An 18,691-nucleotide genomic window follows, 5' to 3' on the forward strand; every position below is an offset into this window, starting at 1 on the left:
TTCCTATTTGGAACCAGTCTGTTGTTCCATGTCCAGTTCTAACTGTTGCTTCCTGACCTGCATATAGGTTTCTCAAGAGGCAGGTCAGGTGGTCTGGTATTCCCATCACTTTCAGAATTTTCCACAGTTTATTGTGATCCACACAGTCAAAGGCTTTGGCATAGTCAATAAGGCAGAAATAGATGTTTTTCTGGAACTCTCTTGTTTTTTTTGATGATCCAGCAGATGTTGGCAATTTGATCTCTGGTTCCTCTGCCTTTTCTAAAACCAGCTTGAACATCAGGAAGTTCACAGTTCACGTATTGCTGAAGCCTGGCTTGGAGAATGTTGAGCATTACTTTACTAGCATGTGAGGTGAGTGCAATTGTGCAGTAGTTTGAGCACTCTTTGGCATGACCTTTCTTTGGGATTGGAATGAAAACTGACCTTTTCCAGTCCTGTGGCTACTGCTGAGTTTTCCAAATTTGCTGGCATATTGAGTGCAGCACTTTCACAGCATCATCTTTCAGGATTTGAAATAGCTCCCCTGGAATTCCATCACCTCCACTAGCTTTGTTCGTAGTGATGCTTTCTAAGGCCCACTTGACTTCACATTCCAGGATGTCTGGTTCTAGGTGAGTGATCACACCATCGTGATTATCTTGGTCATGAAGATCTTTTTTGTACAGTTCTTCTGTGTATTCTTGCCACCTCTTCTTAATATTTTCTGCTTCTGTTGGGTCCATACCATTTCTGTCCTTTATCGAGCCCATCTTTGCATGAAATGTTCCCTTGGTATCTTTAATTTTCTTGAAGAGATCTCTAGTCTTTCCCATTCTGTTGTTTTCCTCTATTTCATTGCATTGATCTCTGAGGAAGTCTTTCTTATCTCTCCTTGCTATTCTTTGGAACTCTGTATTCAGATGCTTATATCTTTCCTTTTCTCCTTTGCTTTTCATTTCTCTTCTTTTCACAGCTATTTGTAAGGCCTCCTCAGACAGCCATTTTGCTGTTTTGCATTTCTGACAGAATGTGGTTCACTGGAGAAGAGAATGGCAAACCAATTTTGTATTCTTGCCTTGAGAACCCCATGAACAGTATGAAAATGCAAAATGAGGAACTCCTCAGGTCGGTAGGTCCCCAATATGCTACGGAGATCAGTGGAGAAATAACTCCAGAAAGAATGAAGGGATGGAGCCAAAGCAACAACAATACCCAATTGTGGATGTGACTGGTGATAGAAGCAAGGATCATTGCTGTAAAGAGCAATATTGCATAGGAATCTGGAATGTTAGGTCCATGAATCAAGGCAAATTGGAAGTGGTCAAACAGAAGATGACAAGAGTGAACATCGACATTCTAGGAATCAGATAACTGAAATGTACTGGAATGGGTGAATTTAACTCAGACGACCATTATATCTACTACTGTGGGCAGGAATCCCTTAGAAGAAATGGAGTAGCCATCATGGTCAACAAATGAGTCTGGAATGCAGTACTTGGATGCAATCTCAAAAACAACAGAATGATCTCTGTTTGTTTCCAAGGCAAACCATTCAGTATCACAGAGATCCAAGCCTTTCCCCAACCAGTAATGCTGAAGAAGCTGAAGTTGAACGGTTCTATGAGAAGGCAATGGCACCCCACTCCAGTACTCTTGCCTGGAAAATCCCATGGACGGAGGAGCCTGGTAGGCTGCAGTCCATGGGGTCGCTAAGAGTCAGACATGACTCAGCGACTTCACTTTCACTTTTCACTTTCATGCATTGTAGAAGGAAATGGCAACCCACTCCAGTGTTCTTGCCTGGAGAATCCCAGGGACAGGGGAGCCTGGTGGGCTTCTGTCTATGGGGTCGCACAGAGTCGAACACGACTGAAGCGACTTAGCAGCAGCAGCAGCGTGAAGACCTACAAGACCTTTTAGAACTAACACCAAAAAAAGATGTCCTTTTCATTATAGGGGACTGGAATACAAAAGTAGGAAGTCAAGAAACACCTGGAATAACAGACAAATTTGGCCGTGGAGTATGGAATGAAGTAGGGCAAAGGCTAATAGAGAACACACTGGTAATAGGAAACACCCTCTTCCAACAACACAAGAGAAGACTCTACACATGGACATCACCAGATGATCAACACCGAAATCAGATTGATTATATTCTTTGCAGCCAAAGATGGAAAAGCTCTATGTAGTCAGCAAAAACAAGACTAGGAGCTGACTGTGGCTCAGATCATGAACTCCGTATTGCCAAATTCAGACTTAAATTGAAGAAAGTAGGGAAAACCACTACACCATTCAGGTATGACATAAATCAAATCCCTTATGATTATACACTGGAAGTGAGAAATAGAATTAAGGGACTAGATTGATAGACAGAGTGCCTGATGAACTATGGAAGGAGTTTTGTGACATTGTCCAGGAGACAGGGATCAAGACCATCCCCATGGCTACAGTCCAAAGAATTGTAAAGAGTCGGACACAACTGAGTGATTGAGCACGCACACAAGGAGTGTCCAGATATAATCACCCCATGATAGAGTTCAGATCAGATCAGATCAGTCACTCAGTTGTGTCTGACTCTTTGCGACCCCATGAATCGCAGCACGCCAGGCCTCCCTGTCCATCACCAACTCCCGGAGTTCACTCAGACTCACATCCATCGAGTCAGTGATGCCTTCCAGCCATCTCATCCTCTGACGTCCCCTTCTTCTCCTGCCCCCAATCCCTCCCAGCATCAGAGTCTTTTCCAATGAGTCAACTCTTCGCATGAGGTGGCCAAAGTATTGGAGTTTCAGCTTTAGCATCATTCCTTCCAAAGAAATCCCAGGGCTGATCTCCTTCACAATGGACTGGTTGGATCTCCTTGCAGTTCAAGGGACTCTCAAGTCTTCTCCAACACCACAGTTCAAAAGCATCAATTCTTTGGTGCTCAGCCTTCTTCACAGTCCAACTCTCACATCCATACATGACCACAGGAAAAACCATGGCCTTGACTAGATGGACCTTTGTTGGCAAAATAATGTCTCTGCTTTTGAATATGCTATCTAGGTTTGTCATAACTTTCCTTCCAAGGAGTAAGCGTCTTTTAATTTCATGGCTGCAGTCACCATCTGTAGTGATTTTTGAGCCAAGGAAAATAAAGTCTAACACTGTTTCTACTGTTTCCCCATCTATTTCCCATGAAGTGATGGGACAGATGCCATGATCTTCGTTTTCTGAATGTTGAGCTTTAAGCCAACTTTTTCACTCTCCACTTTCACTTTCATCAAGAGGCTTTTGAGTTCTTCTTCACTTTCTGCCATAAGGGTGGTGTCATCTGCATATCTGAGGTTACTGATATTTCTCCCAGCAATCTTGATTCCAGCTTGTGTTTCTTCCAGTCCAGCGTTTCTCATGATGTACTCTGCATATAAGTTAAATAAGCAGGGTGACAATATACAGCCTTGACGAACTTCTTTTCCTATTTGGAACCAGTCTGTTGTTCCATGTCCAGTTCTAACTGTTGCTTCCTGACCTGCATACAAATTTCTCAAGAGGCAGATCATGTGGTCTGGTATTCCCATCTCTTTCAGAATTTTCCACAGTTTATTGTGATCCACACAGTCAAAGGCTTTGGCATAGTCAATAAAGCAGAAATAGATGCTTTTCTGGAACTCTCTTGCTTTTGCCATGATCCAGCAGATGTTGGCAATTTGCACTCTGGTTCCTCTGCCTTGTCTAAAACCAGCTTGAACATCAGGAAGTTCATGGTTCAGATATTGCTGAAGCCTGGCTTGGAGAATGTTGAGCATTACTTTACTAGTGTGTGAGATGAGTGCAATTGTGCAGTAGTTTGAGCATTCTTTGGCATTGCCTTTCTTTGGGATTGGAATAAAAACTGACCTTTTCTAGTCCTGTGGCCACTGCTGAGTTTTCCAAATGTGCTGGCATATTGAGTGCAGCACTTTCACAGCATCATCTTTCAGGATTTGGAATAGCTCAACTGGAATTCCATCACCTCCACTAGCTTTGTTCGTAGTGATGCTTTCTAAGGCCCACTTGACTTCACATTCCAGGATGTCTGGCTCTAGGTCAGTGATCACACCATCGTGATTATCTGGGTTGTGAAGATCTTTTTTGTACAGTTCTTCTGTGTATTATTGCCATCTCTTCTTAATATCTTCTGCTTCTGTTAGGTCCATACCGTTTCTGTCCTTTATCGAGCCCATCTTTGCATGAAATGTTCCTTTGGTATCTTGATTTTCTTGAAGAGATCTCTAGTCTCTCTCATTCTGTTGTTTTCCTCTATTTGTTTGCATTGATCGCTGAAGAAGGCTTTCTTATCTCTTCTTGCTATTCTTTGGAACTCTGCATTCAGATGTTTATATCTTTCCTTTTCTCCTTTGCTTTTCACTTCTCTTCTTTTCACAGCTATTTGTAAGGCCTTCTCAGACAGCCATTTTGCTTTTTTGCATTTCTTTTCCATGGGAATGGTCTTGATCCCTGTCTCCTGTACAATGTCACGAACCTCAGTCCATAGTTCATCAGGCACTCTATCAGATCTATCAGATCTAGGCCCTTAAATCTATTTCTCACTTCCACTGTACAATCATAAGGGATTTGATTTAGGTCATACCTGAATGGTCTAGTGGTTTTCCCTACTTTCTTCAATTTAAGTCTGAATTTGGCAATAAGGAGTTCATGGTCTGAGCCACAGTCAGCTCCTGATCTTGTTTTTGCTGACTGTATAGAGCTTCTCCATCTTTTGCTGCAAAGAATATAATCAATCTGATTTCAGTGTTGACCATCTGGTGATGTCCATGTATAGAGTCTTCTCTTGTGTTGTTGGAAGAGGGTGTTTGTTATGACCAGTGCATTTTCTTCGCAAGACTCTATTAGTCTTTTCCCTGCTTCATTCCGTATTCAGAGGCCAAATTTGCCTGTTACTCCAGGTGTTTCTTGACTTCCTACTTTTGCATTCCAGTCCCCTATAATGAAAAGGACATCTTTTTTGGGTGTTAGTTCTAAAAGGTCTTATAGGTCTTCATAGAACCGTTCAACTTCAGCTTCTTCAACATTACTGGTTGGGGCATAGGCTTGGATTACTGTGATATTGAATGGCTTGCCTTGGAAACGAACAGAGATCATTCTGTCATTTTTGAGATTGCATCCAAGTACTGCATTTCAGACTCTTTTGTTGACCATGATGGCCACTCCATTTCTTCTGGGGGATTCCTGCCCGCAGTAGTAGATATAATGGTCATCTGAGTTAAATTCACCCTTTCCAGTCCATTTCAGTTTGCTGATTCCTAGAATGTCGACATTCACTCGACTTTGACCACTTCCAATTTGCCTTGATTCATGGACCTGACATTCCAGGTTCCTATGCAATATTGCTCTTTACAGCATCAGACCTTGCTTCTATTACCAGTCACATCCACAGTTGGGTATTGTTTTTGCTTTGGCTCCATCCTTCATTCTTTCTGGAGTTATTTCTCCACTGATCTCCAGTAGCATATTGGGCACCTACTGACGTCGGGAGTTCCTCTTTCAGTATCCTATCATTTTGCCTTTTCATGGGATTCTCAAGGCAAGAATACTGAAGTGGTTTGCCATTCCCTTCTCCAGTAGACCACATTCTGTCAGTTCTCTCCACCATGACCTGCCCGTCTTGGGTTGCCCCACGGGCATGGCTTAGTTTCATTGAGTTAGACAAGGCTGTGGTTCTAGTGTGATTAGATTGACTAGTTTTCTGTGAGTATGGTTTCAGTGTGTCTGCCCTCTGATGCCCTCTTGCAACACCTACCGTCTTACTTGGGTTTCTCTTACCTTGGACGACGGGTATTTCCTCACACCGCCCTTCCTGACCTTCAACGTGGGATAGCTCCTCTAGGCCTTCCTGTGCCCGTGCAGCCACAGCATCTTATGATAGAGTTAGTAGCAAGTAAAATAAAATCTCTGTATGTCTATTGCATTCTAATTATGTGACCCTTTGCATATCTTTAAGATGCTTGCAAACTGTTGCACAAATATTGTGGCTGAATCCTTATCAAAATTTGAATACCAGTGAAATTAATTCACCATGGTATACCCTGTATGGTTGGCTAGAGAGATATGGAGATTCCCACACAATGGCCAGATAATGGCCAATCCTGTTACTAACCAAATGATGGGAATTCTTAGGATCGTAAATGAAAAGTCACAGCAAAATCTTAAAACTATGCTAATTCAAACCAGACGTAGAAAGGTTTTGTTAAAATGTCAAAATAGTACTGTAAAGATATAGTTCTATTATTGTTTAAATAACAGTTAAACTTTAGACATTAAAATAACATCAAGACTGAAGTATAACATAAACTCCCTAAGAGTAAAAAAATAAAGTAATGCAAGGATTATCTGCCTTTAATTGAAACCTGCTCTAGTTTATTCATTGTAATAAAATTATATCGTATCACAATTTCCTAAAGCTCTTTACACAATTGTCTTTATTGACTAAATTTAGAGAGAATACTATTATGTCTTAAATGACCTCATCATATTGTGGCTATTTTTATAAACGAAAATGTTCTGATTTGTTGGATTCTAATTAATTAAACTCTAATTAATAAATTTTAATTTATCATAATTTCATTAAGGTATCTTCAATGATTATCAAAGTTTAGCTTTCATGACCTAAAATTTGGTTTACATTCTGAATTTGGTTACTGTCATCTCTGCTTATTTTCCAGTTCTACAAATTGAAATATCTATTAAGTCATTGTTTTCTTACATAATTTTCTACATAAAGATTCAAGATCTTTGTTAAATTACATGTAGAGTGAATTAATCACTTACATGTTAATATGACCTAAATTTCTTGAAGGTTAACATTTGTCTTGTCCCCTTCATCCTGTGATGAGTTGCATACTTTATTCTCTAACTCTGTGTTGGTTAGAGAAGCACTTTTTATTGATTCCTGTTATCACATTAATATAAATATGTCATACATGTTTAAAACATATGACATCAAGTTAGACATAAGTATTAATAATATCAATTAGCATTCACTATGGTGTCCTAAAACTAGCAGTAACTTTTCTTTGTGCTTGAAATTAGGAATCAGTGCTCAGAACTTTGTGTGATGATTTGTGAGTGCATGTTTGCATGTATGTGTGAGAGAGACACGTGGAGAGACAGAGACAGGGAGAGAGGCACAGAGCTCACACTCTAGCCCCAGACACAAAGGCTACATTCATGAGTATATAGTCAAGAACTGTGTGTTGAAATATGCTCAGATCTTAACTGTTTTAAAAAGAAGCTATAAAAGAGGGAAGATTACATTTTAAAGTAAGTCACCTCCTTTATACCACCAGCCTCTGGGTGCTTACTGGTTTCTCTCTGGGGTCCCCTTCCCAGTGCCATTTCTCTGTAGTGAAGCTTGTCACAGCTGCATTCTCCTCACTTGGAAACGGCCTCTCTTTTCTTCCGATTGCCCTTTGCACCTCTCCAGGAGAATCTTTCTAAAGCGCTGCATCTCTCCCAGTCTTTCTCTGCTGATTCAGTACCCACTCTTCATGGCTTTCTAGTGTCTTCACAATAAATCCTGAAGTTTCAGAATCACATGAGCTTAACTCAAGATACATCACCATGTGTGGCCCCCTGTCTTAATTTATAACCTATTCTCTGATTGTTTACTGATAATTTTTTTCCAGCCAGATAGTGTATTCCTGCTGTTGCACCCTACAGCCATCTTTCCCCCTCTTCCCACCCTATTGATTTCTCAGTGTTTCTGCCTTTATGGCTTTGTCATGAATTATCTGTGGATTGAGTGGTGTCAGTTAACATTTGCCATGCTCATCAAATCTTAACTTTGGAATTTGAACAGGTTACAGGAACAAAATTGTCTATGGTCTACAATGTCTGGGGCCTTGGGCTGAATCATCTGGAGCTCCTTTGACCACAAGTTTCGGGTTTAGGGGTAGTGTTGATGTTGGCGAGGGGCTCACTTCCTCTATACGTGGGTCTCTCATGTGACCTCTCCCTGTGACTGCCCTGCAGAAGCTGGTTTTTCTCATGCAGATCTGCGGACTTTCCAAGGAGAAAGCCCTGTGGAGGCTGTGTCCTTGTTCCTAAGCTAGCCTCAGAAGTCACATGGCATGATTTCTGCTGTGTTCTATTGGTTGAAGCAATCACAAGCCTGCCTGGGTTCCAGTGGAGGGTAATAGCATCCATTTCTTGATGGGGATCGGTGGGGTTCTAGAAGAACATGTGGGTTTAGAAATACTGCTGTGGCCATTTAGGAAAAATTATAATATGTCATAGCAGGGGCTGCAGTTCATGTCCCATATACTCTTTTAGACTATTATAGGCCCTACCAATCTTTCCCCATTCTGAACTCTTATAAACTGTGCTCTTTTCACAACCAGTGTACAGTGAGTCCCCTACATACAAACAAGTTATGTTCCAAGAGCATGTTCTTAAGCCCAGTTTGTTCATAAGTCCAATGAAGTTAGCCTAGGTGCCCACCTAACACCATCACCTATATAGTATTGTACTTTAATAGGTTTATATTTTTCACATAAATAATACCCTAAAAAACAAACACAAAAAAATAAAGCATTTTTAATCTTACCTTGAAAAGAAGAGTAATACAGTGCAACAGCTGGCATACAAGGGCAACTGAAGTTCAGAGAGGTGGGGAATGGCAGAGCTGAGGATGGTCAGCCACAGGAGATGGGGGCAAGCTGCAGCTTCACTCATGCTTGATGTTGATGTCATGGGTTCTGATTTCTCTTTGGAACCAAATGCACATTCACATCTTTGTAAGTTCTCAACTTGAAGATTTGTATGTAGGGGACTTACTGTATTTCTTTGAAATGTGCACTTTTCCTAGTGCATTTCTTGATCTCCCCAACTATACTGCAAATTACTCAGTGCAAGGACTTTACTTTCCTGTATGTATATTTCCCACATGACCTAGCATGGGGCTTTGGACATAGTTGATGTTCAGTAAACCTTTGGGTTAAAGTGAGATAGGCTTAAAATAAAATAAGCCTTGGTTTTCAGTTCAGTCACTCAGTCATGTCCGACTCTGCAACCTCATGAATCGCAGCACGCCAGGCCTCCCTGTCCATCATCAACTCCCGGAGTTCACTCAGACTCACGTCCATCGCGTCAGTGATGCCATCCAGCCATCTCATCCTCTGTCGTCCCCTTCTCCTCCTGCCCCCAATCCCTCCCAGCATCAGAGTCTTTTCCAATGAGTCAACTCTTCACATGAGGTGACCAAAGTACTGGAGTTTCAGCTTTAGCATCAGTCCTTCTAAAGAAATCCCAGGGCTGATCTCCTTCAGAATGGACTGGTTGGATCTCCTTGCAGTCCAAGGGACTCTCAAGAGTCTTCTCCAACACCACAGTTCAAAAGCATCAATTCTTCGGCGCTCAGCCTTCTTCACAGTCCAACTCTCACATCCATACATGACCACAGGAAAAACCATAGCCTTGACTAGACGGACCTTTGTTGGCAAAGTAATGTCTCTGCTTTTGAATATGCTATCTAGGTTTGTCATAACTTTCCTTCCAAGGAGTAAGCGTCTTTTAATTTCATGGCTGCAGTCACCATCTGCAGTGATTTTGGAGCCCCCCAAAATAAAGTCTGACGCTGTTTCTGCTGTTTCCCCATCGATTTCCCATGAAGTGATGGGACAGATGCCATGATCTTCGTTTTCTGAATGTTGAGCTTTAAGCCAACTTTTTCACTCTCCACTTTCACTTTCATCAAGAGGCTTTTGAGTTCCTCTTCACTTTCTGCCATAGGGTGGTGTCATCTGCATATCTGAGGTTATTGATATTTCTCCCGGCAATCTTGATTCCAGCTTGTGCTTCTTCCAGCCCAGCGTTTCTCATGATGTACTCTGCATATAAGTTAAATATACATTGTAAATGTCTGTGGTGGATGGTCTTTGAACATATGAAGCTGTGGGGCAGGGAATGGTAGCTATGATCTCTAAGAAATAAGTGACCAAGGATCACATTTTACACAGAATTAAATGTGTTTGGATTGAATGAAAATGAAAGCTTAAATATCAACTAGGCATGATGGCAGGCAGTGGGAAATGCTTTTTTACATCTTAAATATTGAATTTAAAATTTTGAATATATTTAAAACTTCATTTAATGATTCCAAATTATAGTCATTGAAAGTATTTGCATTCTACTGGCATTTAGCTGAGAGTCAATAAGACCAATGGACTAATAAGAGTAAATATTGTAAAATTTCACCTTTTACACCTTGTAAAATTACACCTTTACACTATTGTAAAATTACACCTTTTTAAAAATGTATAGTTGTGTGAATTAAAGCATTTATACTTTAATTCTGTTTTATTTGCTTTTAAGTTAAAAACAGTGCATGCTTATTTTAATACGCCAAGGTATATAGAGAAAAAAACAAGTCTTCCCTCACCCATTACCACAGCAAAGATACAACTTTTGGTTTAGCACATGTTTTTACAGCTTTCTCCATGCTCATTCCATGTACTTTTGCTGTTTATACATTATTCCTTTTATTTATTGTTCATGCCATAATTTGTTATTCTTCAATATGCAGAACTTGTGATTACATCAACAGTAATTTCTCTATAAGATGATTATGGAGTTTGACCATCAGTTATTGCTCTAGGAGGCTAAATTACAGACTTTGTGATGAACTGGCAAGTTTGACATTTTAATTCAAAGTTGATTTTTCTTAAATAGATTCATAGAAAATAGTCTTGATAGGATGAGCTTCCTGTTGTGTGCTCCATCGTATTTGTTAATATTTGTTCACATTATGAGAACAAATAGTAACTCAAGGATAGAACTATGTAAAGCATTATGATTTTTAGTAGCTAAAACCAATAGTATACTAGGATCTCAGCCTCGTTAAATTCTTTGGACATGTGTAATTTACACTTTACTAAACATTGTAAAATTTCACATGTTGAAAATTATCTGGACATAAAATTTCCATGTGGAAGATAAATGCACAGTCTTTGCCATTCAAACTCTCCCTACTCTCAGGGGTATTGGAGGCTTGGCCATAAAATGAAAGGAAGAGAATAAAGATTAGTCCATTGAAAACACGAGAGTTCAGAATTCCTGAGTAATGTTTAAGTAATTAAGTTAACCAACCAAGTTAAGTAATTCCTAAGTAATCAGTCACTTAACCAGATCCTGTTATATAATACATAAAATCCAGATCAGTTATTATATATTTATGACATTGAGAACTACTTATCATTAGCTATATTGACATGGTTTTGCTATTTCAAACATGAACTGATAGAATATAATTTCCTGTATATTTATAAGCTTCCTGAAAACTAAGAACATGCTTGATAGAATATTCCAATTCTCATGTCTCCATATAACTTATTATGTATTCAAGATGGCAGATCACACTGAAGTGATGAAGGGCATTCATCAATATCCAGGAATTCGATATCCTGTCCTTACTCCTAATCTTCAGGGTTTTCACCGTGCTGTAAGTGTGCTACTAATTTTCCCTAAAATTGATATGCTTTTTATTGTAAAGATTTTTACAAAGTTAAATGGTGTGATACATGACTCCCTTGATATCCTGCATAAACACTATTGCTATTATACTCATGTGGGTACTTGGCGATCAGTGACTTTGTGGCGTTGTTGGGACTCAGATGCTCCACACAAATGGCTCTTTCACTTTAACATCCAAGAATTAAAACACAGAAATACAATTGTCCATTTCAATGAGATTCTTTTGAAAGTATATTTTGTGCTTCCCTCTTAAACAAGGAGTACAAAATAAACATTTCTCAACACAGTGTTGTACTTATTAATGTAACTGCAGCAGACAATTGTATTTGTCACCTCTTTTGGCCTTGCTGTTGTTCCCACCCTCTTCACGAAGCTAAGCACTGTCATTGGAACTAACAGCTTTCTTTATTGTCTTCTCACTTGTTTCTCTGAATCCAAGGTGACTTGGGAATTTATATGCCAAAAAGCTTTTGTGAATATACATATCCACCTGCAATGCGGGAGACCCCGGTTCGATTCCTGGGTCAGGAAGATCCCCTGGAGAAGAGATAGGCTACCCACTCCAGTGTTCTTGGGCTTCCCTTGTGGCTCAGTTGGTAAAGAATCCGCCTACAATGCAGGAGACCTGGGTTCTGGTTGGGAAGATCCCCTGGAGAAGGGAAAGGCTACCCACTCCAGTATTCTGGCCTGGAGAATTCCATGGACAGTCCATGGGGTCTCAAAGTCAGACATGACTGAGCAACTTTCACTTTCACACTAGAAGAATCAGTGCAGCTTTAAGTAAAGGCTTGAGGTGATATGCTTACATGGCTGTATTGTAAAAGCTAAGCAGCAGCTATTTCTGATTTTAATGGATATTTTTCACTTTTGTATTTGTGACTGTGTTGCATGAAGTTGAAGTTCTGGGTCCTAGTTGGGGTATGACCTGTTAGTGTATCTTGTGAAACCACTTTTCTCTTAAACAATTAATACAATTTTTGATTACATTGTAAATAAAGACAGACATCTTTTAAGAAATTGTAAATATTCTGTGATCTGGTCCTAACAGAGTAGGAAATGTACCTACCCTGAGAAATATATAAAAGGACACCTTCAGGATAGCTTAGAAAGGAATAGAAGCAATCTTGACCTGGGAGGTATGCAAACTCATGTCCAAAACATGGCCCCAGAACTTCTACTGAGCTTGGGATCTCCTACTAGAGATTTATCCTCTTTGAACCATAGTTTTTGCATCTATAAATTGGTATAGTATATGCTTAGTTTAGAAGATTGTTTGTAGATTAGAAATAAGGTGTGCAAAGTACAAACAGCAACATGGGATCAGAGTAGGTGTTCAATAAATAGAATTTTATTTTAATTTATATAAAAACTTTTAATGAAATATAGTTGAAATATGATGATGTATTCATTTATGATGTACATAAAAATGATTCCATTATAAATATATACACATTCTTTTAAAATACTCTTTTCTATTATGGTTTATCATTGGATATTGAATATAGTTCTCTGTGTTATAGAGTAGGACATCGCTGATAATCCATAGACTTTTATTTTAAAGGTTAAAAATGTTTTGTGGATGGAGGAGTGGAAGCCAATGTTTTTTTCAGTGTTGGAGGAAAGATGACAGAATTTTTGTTTTCTTAAGGTGTTAGGGTATTGGTGAGGAAGGGCACTCTAGGCATGGTGCTGTAGATATATTGATAGAAAGACTTAAGAATCCGTCTGGAAATGTAGGAGGCTTGACATTTGACAACAAGTCTCTGGGAAGACTGGAGGAAGGAAGAAAGATGGAAAAGTGGGCAAAAAGGAGAACTGATTAGGTCAACATTTTGGGTTTAAAGATTGGCTAGAGGGGAGGGGACTTTCTTGGCAATCCAGTGCTTAGGACTCCACGCTTCCGTTGCAGGGGCCATGGGTTCGATCCCTGGAAGGGAAACCAGGATCCCTCATGCTATGCAGCACAGCCAAAATAAATAAATGAATAAGAATAAAAAGTAAAAAAGACACCTACATTTACTAAAAAACAAAAACAAACAAAAACTGGCAAGAGGGTTAAGGAATTAGACACACAAGGGTTTAGTTGTCATAGTCAAAGTATGAAACAATGGAAGGGAGCTTGAGAGATAGGGAGAAAATTGGGGGCAAAATCCAGGTGATAATTTGGAAAACTGTTTTTCTGATGGGTTATAAGGAAAGAAGAAACCCAGAGAGCATTTACTATCCTCTATTTAAAAATATATGGTCTAAAAGTAATGTTTTCCATAGATGTTGAGAGGTTTTATTGGGATGCTGGTATTTTCCACAATTTGGGTTAAAATACTTCTGAGGATAACTTTCAGGAAAGGTGAAATTAAATTGGAATACCACCATTGTATATTATGTGATTTATGAGTGTTGTAGTTTGTGGAATTATCCTGTTATAAAATATTTTTACATTTCAAAAGAGAGTATATAGCAAGTAGAGAGAAATGTAATTTTAAATTCTAAGCAGAATGCTAAAGAATACAAGTGTTTCTTTATAGAGTAATTAATATTGCTTCTACTGCTCTCACTTATGTTTTTGAAACTGATTAGCTTTTGCCTTTAAATTATATTTTTCAGATTGCTGCAGGAGCAACCGAGGTATCTGTTTTTGGTGCTGCCTCTGAATCCTTTAGCAAGAAGAACATTAACTGTTCTATTGAAGAAAGTATGAAGAAGTTTGAAGAGGTAGTTAAGTCTGCAAGACACATGAATATTCCAGCACGAGGGTAATTATCAAATCCCACAAATTAAGCTCTTTAAGAATTATTTTAACATTGTTTTACCTCATGTAATAATATAGATCCAAGCAGTCCATTCTAAAGGAGATCAGTCCTGGGTGTTCATTGGAAGGACTGATGCTAAAGCTGAAACTCCAATACTTTGGCCACCTCATGCGAAGAGTTGACTCATTGGAAAAGACTCTGATGCTGGGAGGGATTGGGGGCAGGAGGAGAAGGGGATGACAGAGGATGAGATGGCTGGATGGCATCACCGACTCAATGGACATGAGTCTGAGTGAACTCTGGGAGTTTGTGATGGACAGGGAGGCCTGGGGTGCTGTGATTCATGGGGTCGCAAAGAGTTGGACACAACTGAGCGACTGAACTGAACTGAATAAATATACATAGAGTATCTTATTTGCACCTTATGTGATCAGGGCCATCATTTTATAGTTATTGCTATAACTACCTCGATAATATCATCTGAATCCTGAGGGTGTATCTAGCCTGTGGGGCATGATGCCTTGAGCTCATGGGGACCAGCATCATATCTGACACTGTTACTCATTTCGTCAATGCCAAATTACCCGAATGCAGCCGTGTGGTTTGGATCTCAGCATACTGTAAGTGGATAGATCGGTATAAGCTCATAGTAGCATTTGGAAAGTAATCATTTAGTGTGGTTTCCAAATTTTTGACTTTTTTAAGAACCATGCTTTTTCTTCAAAGAATATATTGTATGGAAATTGAATAGCATGTGTAAACTGTAAAACCGCACTGGGGTGCAGGTTCGTCGTACCACCCATTCGGCTGACTTCTGGGCCTTCTCTGTGTGAATCCAAAGCAACTATATTTGGTGAAGGAGAGGAGAAAAGAAACCTGCTTTTGTTTTTGCCTTCTTTCAAGAAGCAGGAAAGCATCTCGCTCAGACAGGCTCTACACCCAGATCCGTGTCTGTGAAATGTATAATAAACTCATTGTTACTTAAGAAAGAAGTTTTTTCTAACACATTAGCTATTATTCTATTTTTATAATTATGGAGGTATGATAAAGATGCCATATCATCTTCATAATTTAAAATGCATAGTGTTTGTAAGAGAAGGCTGAATGCTGTCCCTGGGTTTCCGTGCTGGTTGTCCTTCCCTTGATTGAGGTGAGCAATGTTCAGAGTGGCAAGAAAGATCAATCATCAATGAGAAAACAAGTGGACCCAATTTGGAGTGAGGAGATTAGAAAAGGGTTGGAATTCAATCAAGGTCATTTGGAGAGCAAGTAGAATTAGATTACACTGTAGTTAGGTATTTTTTGGTTTACTGCCTTTTTAAAACTTCTTTTCCTTTCTCCTTAGTAAATTTCCAACATGACTTTTTAAACATATAAAGTTATTTTGTTAACTAACATGTATACATAACATGCAGAGTGCATGCAAGAAAATTAAAAAACCAAGATAATCTGTTTCCATAGAAAGTAAAGGATGTGTGCTTTTAAGGCAAAAGTTACATAACAACCAAAAATATAAAAGTTACATAACCACCATCAAAAAGAAGAGGTGTCCCGCAAGTTTTAAATTCAAACACACATAAGTTGTTTTATTTTCTTACCTTTAAAAAAAAAAGGGAAAAATGAAGAAGCTGTTCTTCTGTTTCAGTGTATATTTATGTTTGGAGTATAGGCTATTGAGTAAAGTAATTCTCATTGAAAAGTTGAAAGAACACAAAACCTTAAGAAGTAAGGTACATATTTCAATTGGGAAATTTTTTTTTTAATGTGGAAAGATGGATGTTCACAAATTTTATGACAACTGATCTTATCACTTTATAAAATAGTATAGGCAAACCCTATAAGGCTAATAGAAACCCTAAATCTCCTTTAATACTGATTGCATTAATAAAATGTTTATAAAGTTCAATATAAAAATAAAATAAATAAAATAAAATGCAATAAAATGTTTAGTACTAAATACTAAACATTTAGTATTGTCCTATCAATAAAGAAAGTTCTAACCATGCTACAACCTAAGAAATTTTTCAGGATTTGATAAGATGGATACAGAAGTATAGATGAATAAGAACTAACCTACAGCCAAATGAAGCCAGCAGAAGTACATTGTAATTATACTGTAGACAAATGCATATTTTCCGGTGTAGATTTTCTTCCTTTGGAGCCCAAGTCCTTGATTTTCTGAAACAGTAGTCACTTTTAGAAATAATGCCTTTTGACAGATGGATGTGAGTTCACTACTTGTGTAGTTGAAAATTATCTTCTTCTCCCCCAAACTTTTACAGGCTTTAAGTTAGGTCTTATTTTCACTGGCAATATAGAAGGTAGGTACTGTATTAAAAAGCATGGGCTATTGGTGCTCGTTTTAGGGAAAAAGCCATGCTCAGCTAGTCAAACCTGAAGTAGATGCTCCAGCCAGTGTTACTATGGCAACAGCTGCATCAATATGGACCATCATTCAGAAAATGTATGGTGCCAGCTGCTGTCAGCTTTAAAGGCCATACAACAGGACACATTTTAAAAATGCTCACTAAAGCCATTTAAGCTTCTATAAAACAGTAACCTTTCATATGGTCTAAATAGCAGCTTCTATTAAAGTTATGAAGTCTATTGTTTGTTTCCTCCCCTCTTGGAAACACACACATACACATGCCTATGTACAGGTCTTTTTATAGATGCTTGGAACTTTATGTAACATCTGGGATACATTGGGAAAGACACCATGCCAGATTGCCGACAGAAAATGCAGAGTCAGCTAACTACTGCTGCTCGTCCATTGTATGCGAGTGAGCAATGAAATGTCTAAATTTTGGACTTCATTTTTTAGTGTGCATTTCACATATGTTTAAAACATCTAGGTTACTTTTGTCTTATCTGTCTAAATCTTTAAAATGTTAAAAAGAGAAAAATAGAAGCCTGTTATAAATTTAGTCATTCTCTTTTTTATCAGTGGATTTACTGAATGAATTATCTCTTGATGTGTATTTAAGAATGAAATCCCTGAGATATGAAGTAGTTTTCTCATCTATCACATAAGACTTTCAGGTTTTATTCCCTTTTGTTTGAAATAAGTATCAGCTTCTCTTTAATGAAGTCACGAGTCACAGGAATCACATGCTGCTTTACGTGTGGAAATTTAATTTTAGAAGGAAACTGTCGCTAAGGTGACTTGTTCATTTTGTTGTTAAGATACTTATAAATAGGTTATAAGTTCACAAAGTCAGCAGTTGGGCATATCAGACAGTTTTACCATGATTACCTCTTAGACTTCTCCTGTAAAGTGGTCTAGAATGATTGGACACATGATTGACTTCCTGAAGGGCTGAGCCTACTGAAAGTTGAAAGAAGTAGATTGCTAACATTTTTTTTTCTAGGAGCCAAACAAAATTATTCATTCACCCATTGTTTAAAAAATTTACAAAATGCAAGAAAATATTTCATTGTGAACTGTCACTGCTGAGTTTATTCTCAAATTCTCAGGAAAAAAAACAAAAACAAACTCAGGTACAAAATAATGAGAACAATGAATAAAAAGCAAATTAGTAATTAAAGTAAGAAAGACAACCATAGATACCTGGAGGAGGGCATGGCAACCCACTCCAGTGTTCTTCCCTGGAGAATCCCATGGACAGAGGAGCCTGGCGGGCTGCAGTCAATGGGGTCTCAAAGAGTCGGACACGACTGAAGGGACTTCGCACACAGGCAACCATAGATAACTTTGAAGTATGAAAAAACAAAGGCGGTTTTAGGATGTAATAACATTTTGCTTTTATCTTAAATTCTTTATAAGGAGTGATTAGTATTTATTCATATTTTGGAGGAGATGAGGAATGAGGCTTTTCATAAAACTCTAATGAGTCTAGGGTGCATATCTTACATACCTCTTCATCTGTCACCCACATCACCAACTCCCTATCTAAATCAAAACCAAGGAAAACCCAATCTGTTTTTAAATGCTTCTGAATAAAATTGTATCATTTATGTGAACGACCAATTGTTTTGATAAGACCCTCAATGTTTGGAAATTCTTCCTGTGCTTAGTTAATTTTAACTGGTTGCCTAGCTCTGAATAATTTCTAATCTTTAAAATGGTAACCGTTTCGTAGGGCTGTGAAGTCAGGGCAGAGTATTCTCTTTCAAAATGGTCAGCTTTCCGTGGACTTCCCTTGGAGAAAGAACTGATAACACATTTCTTCAGGAACTTGCAACCTACTTGTTTGTTCATCAAACCATCTAGGTCATGTGAACATGTTATATCTCCTGTCCTTCCCTTGCCTAATGCAAAATGTCATTACAGACCCTGATCTGAAATAGCAGCCTTTTTGAGTAGGATAATGAACCTCCTTGCTGAGGGCCCCGAGTTTTAAATACACAGTAAGTGACAGACAGTGTTTCTCATGGCTGATGATGCCAGTGCCTCCCATAAGCTGATTTATCCTAATGAAATTCAC

At 38.6% G+C, this 18,691-nt stretch overlaps 1 protein-coding gene across 2 annotated transcripts in view; it reads left to right on the top strand.

The window, feature by feature from the left end:
• The window catches only part of HMGCLL1 (3-hydroxy-3-methylglutaryl-CoA lyase like 1), a 200,019-nt gene that overhangs the window by 90,803 nt on the left and 90,525 nt on the right, over positions 1-18,691 (top strand). The window contains exons 4-5 of one of the 2 annotated variants that reach the window (XM_086370614.1): positions 11,366-11,461; positions 14,098-14,246. In XM_086370614.1, the coding sequence (XP_086226740.1) occupies positions 11,366-11,461; positions 14,098-14,246 (245 nt within the window). The remainder of the gene's footprint in view (positions 1-11,365; positions 11,462-14,097; positions 14,247-18,691) is intronic. The other variant, XM_086370613.1, reaches the window with a different exon arrangement.

Source organism: Bos grunniens, chromosome 23, assembly GCF_055505025.1.
Source record: "Bos grunniens cultivar Pamir isolate PY7600 chromosome 23, Bosgru_T2T1.0, whole genome shotgun sequence".
In the NCBI taxonomy this organism is placed as follows: Eukaryota; Metazoa; Chordata; class Mammalia; order Artiodactyla; family Bovidae; genus Bos; species Bos grunniens.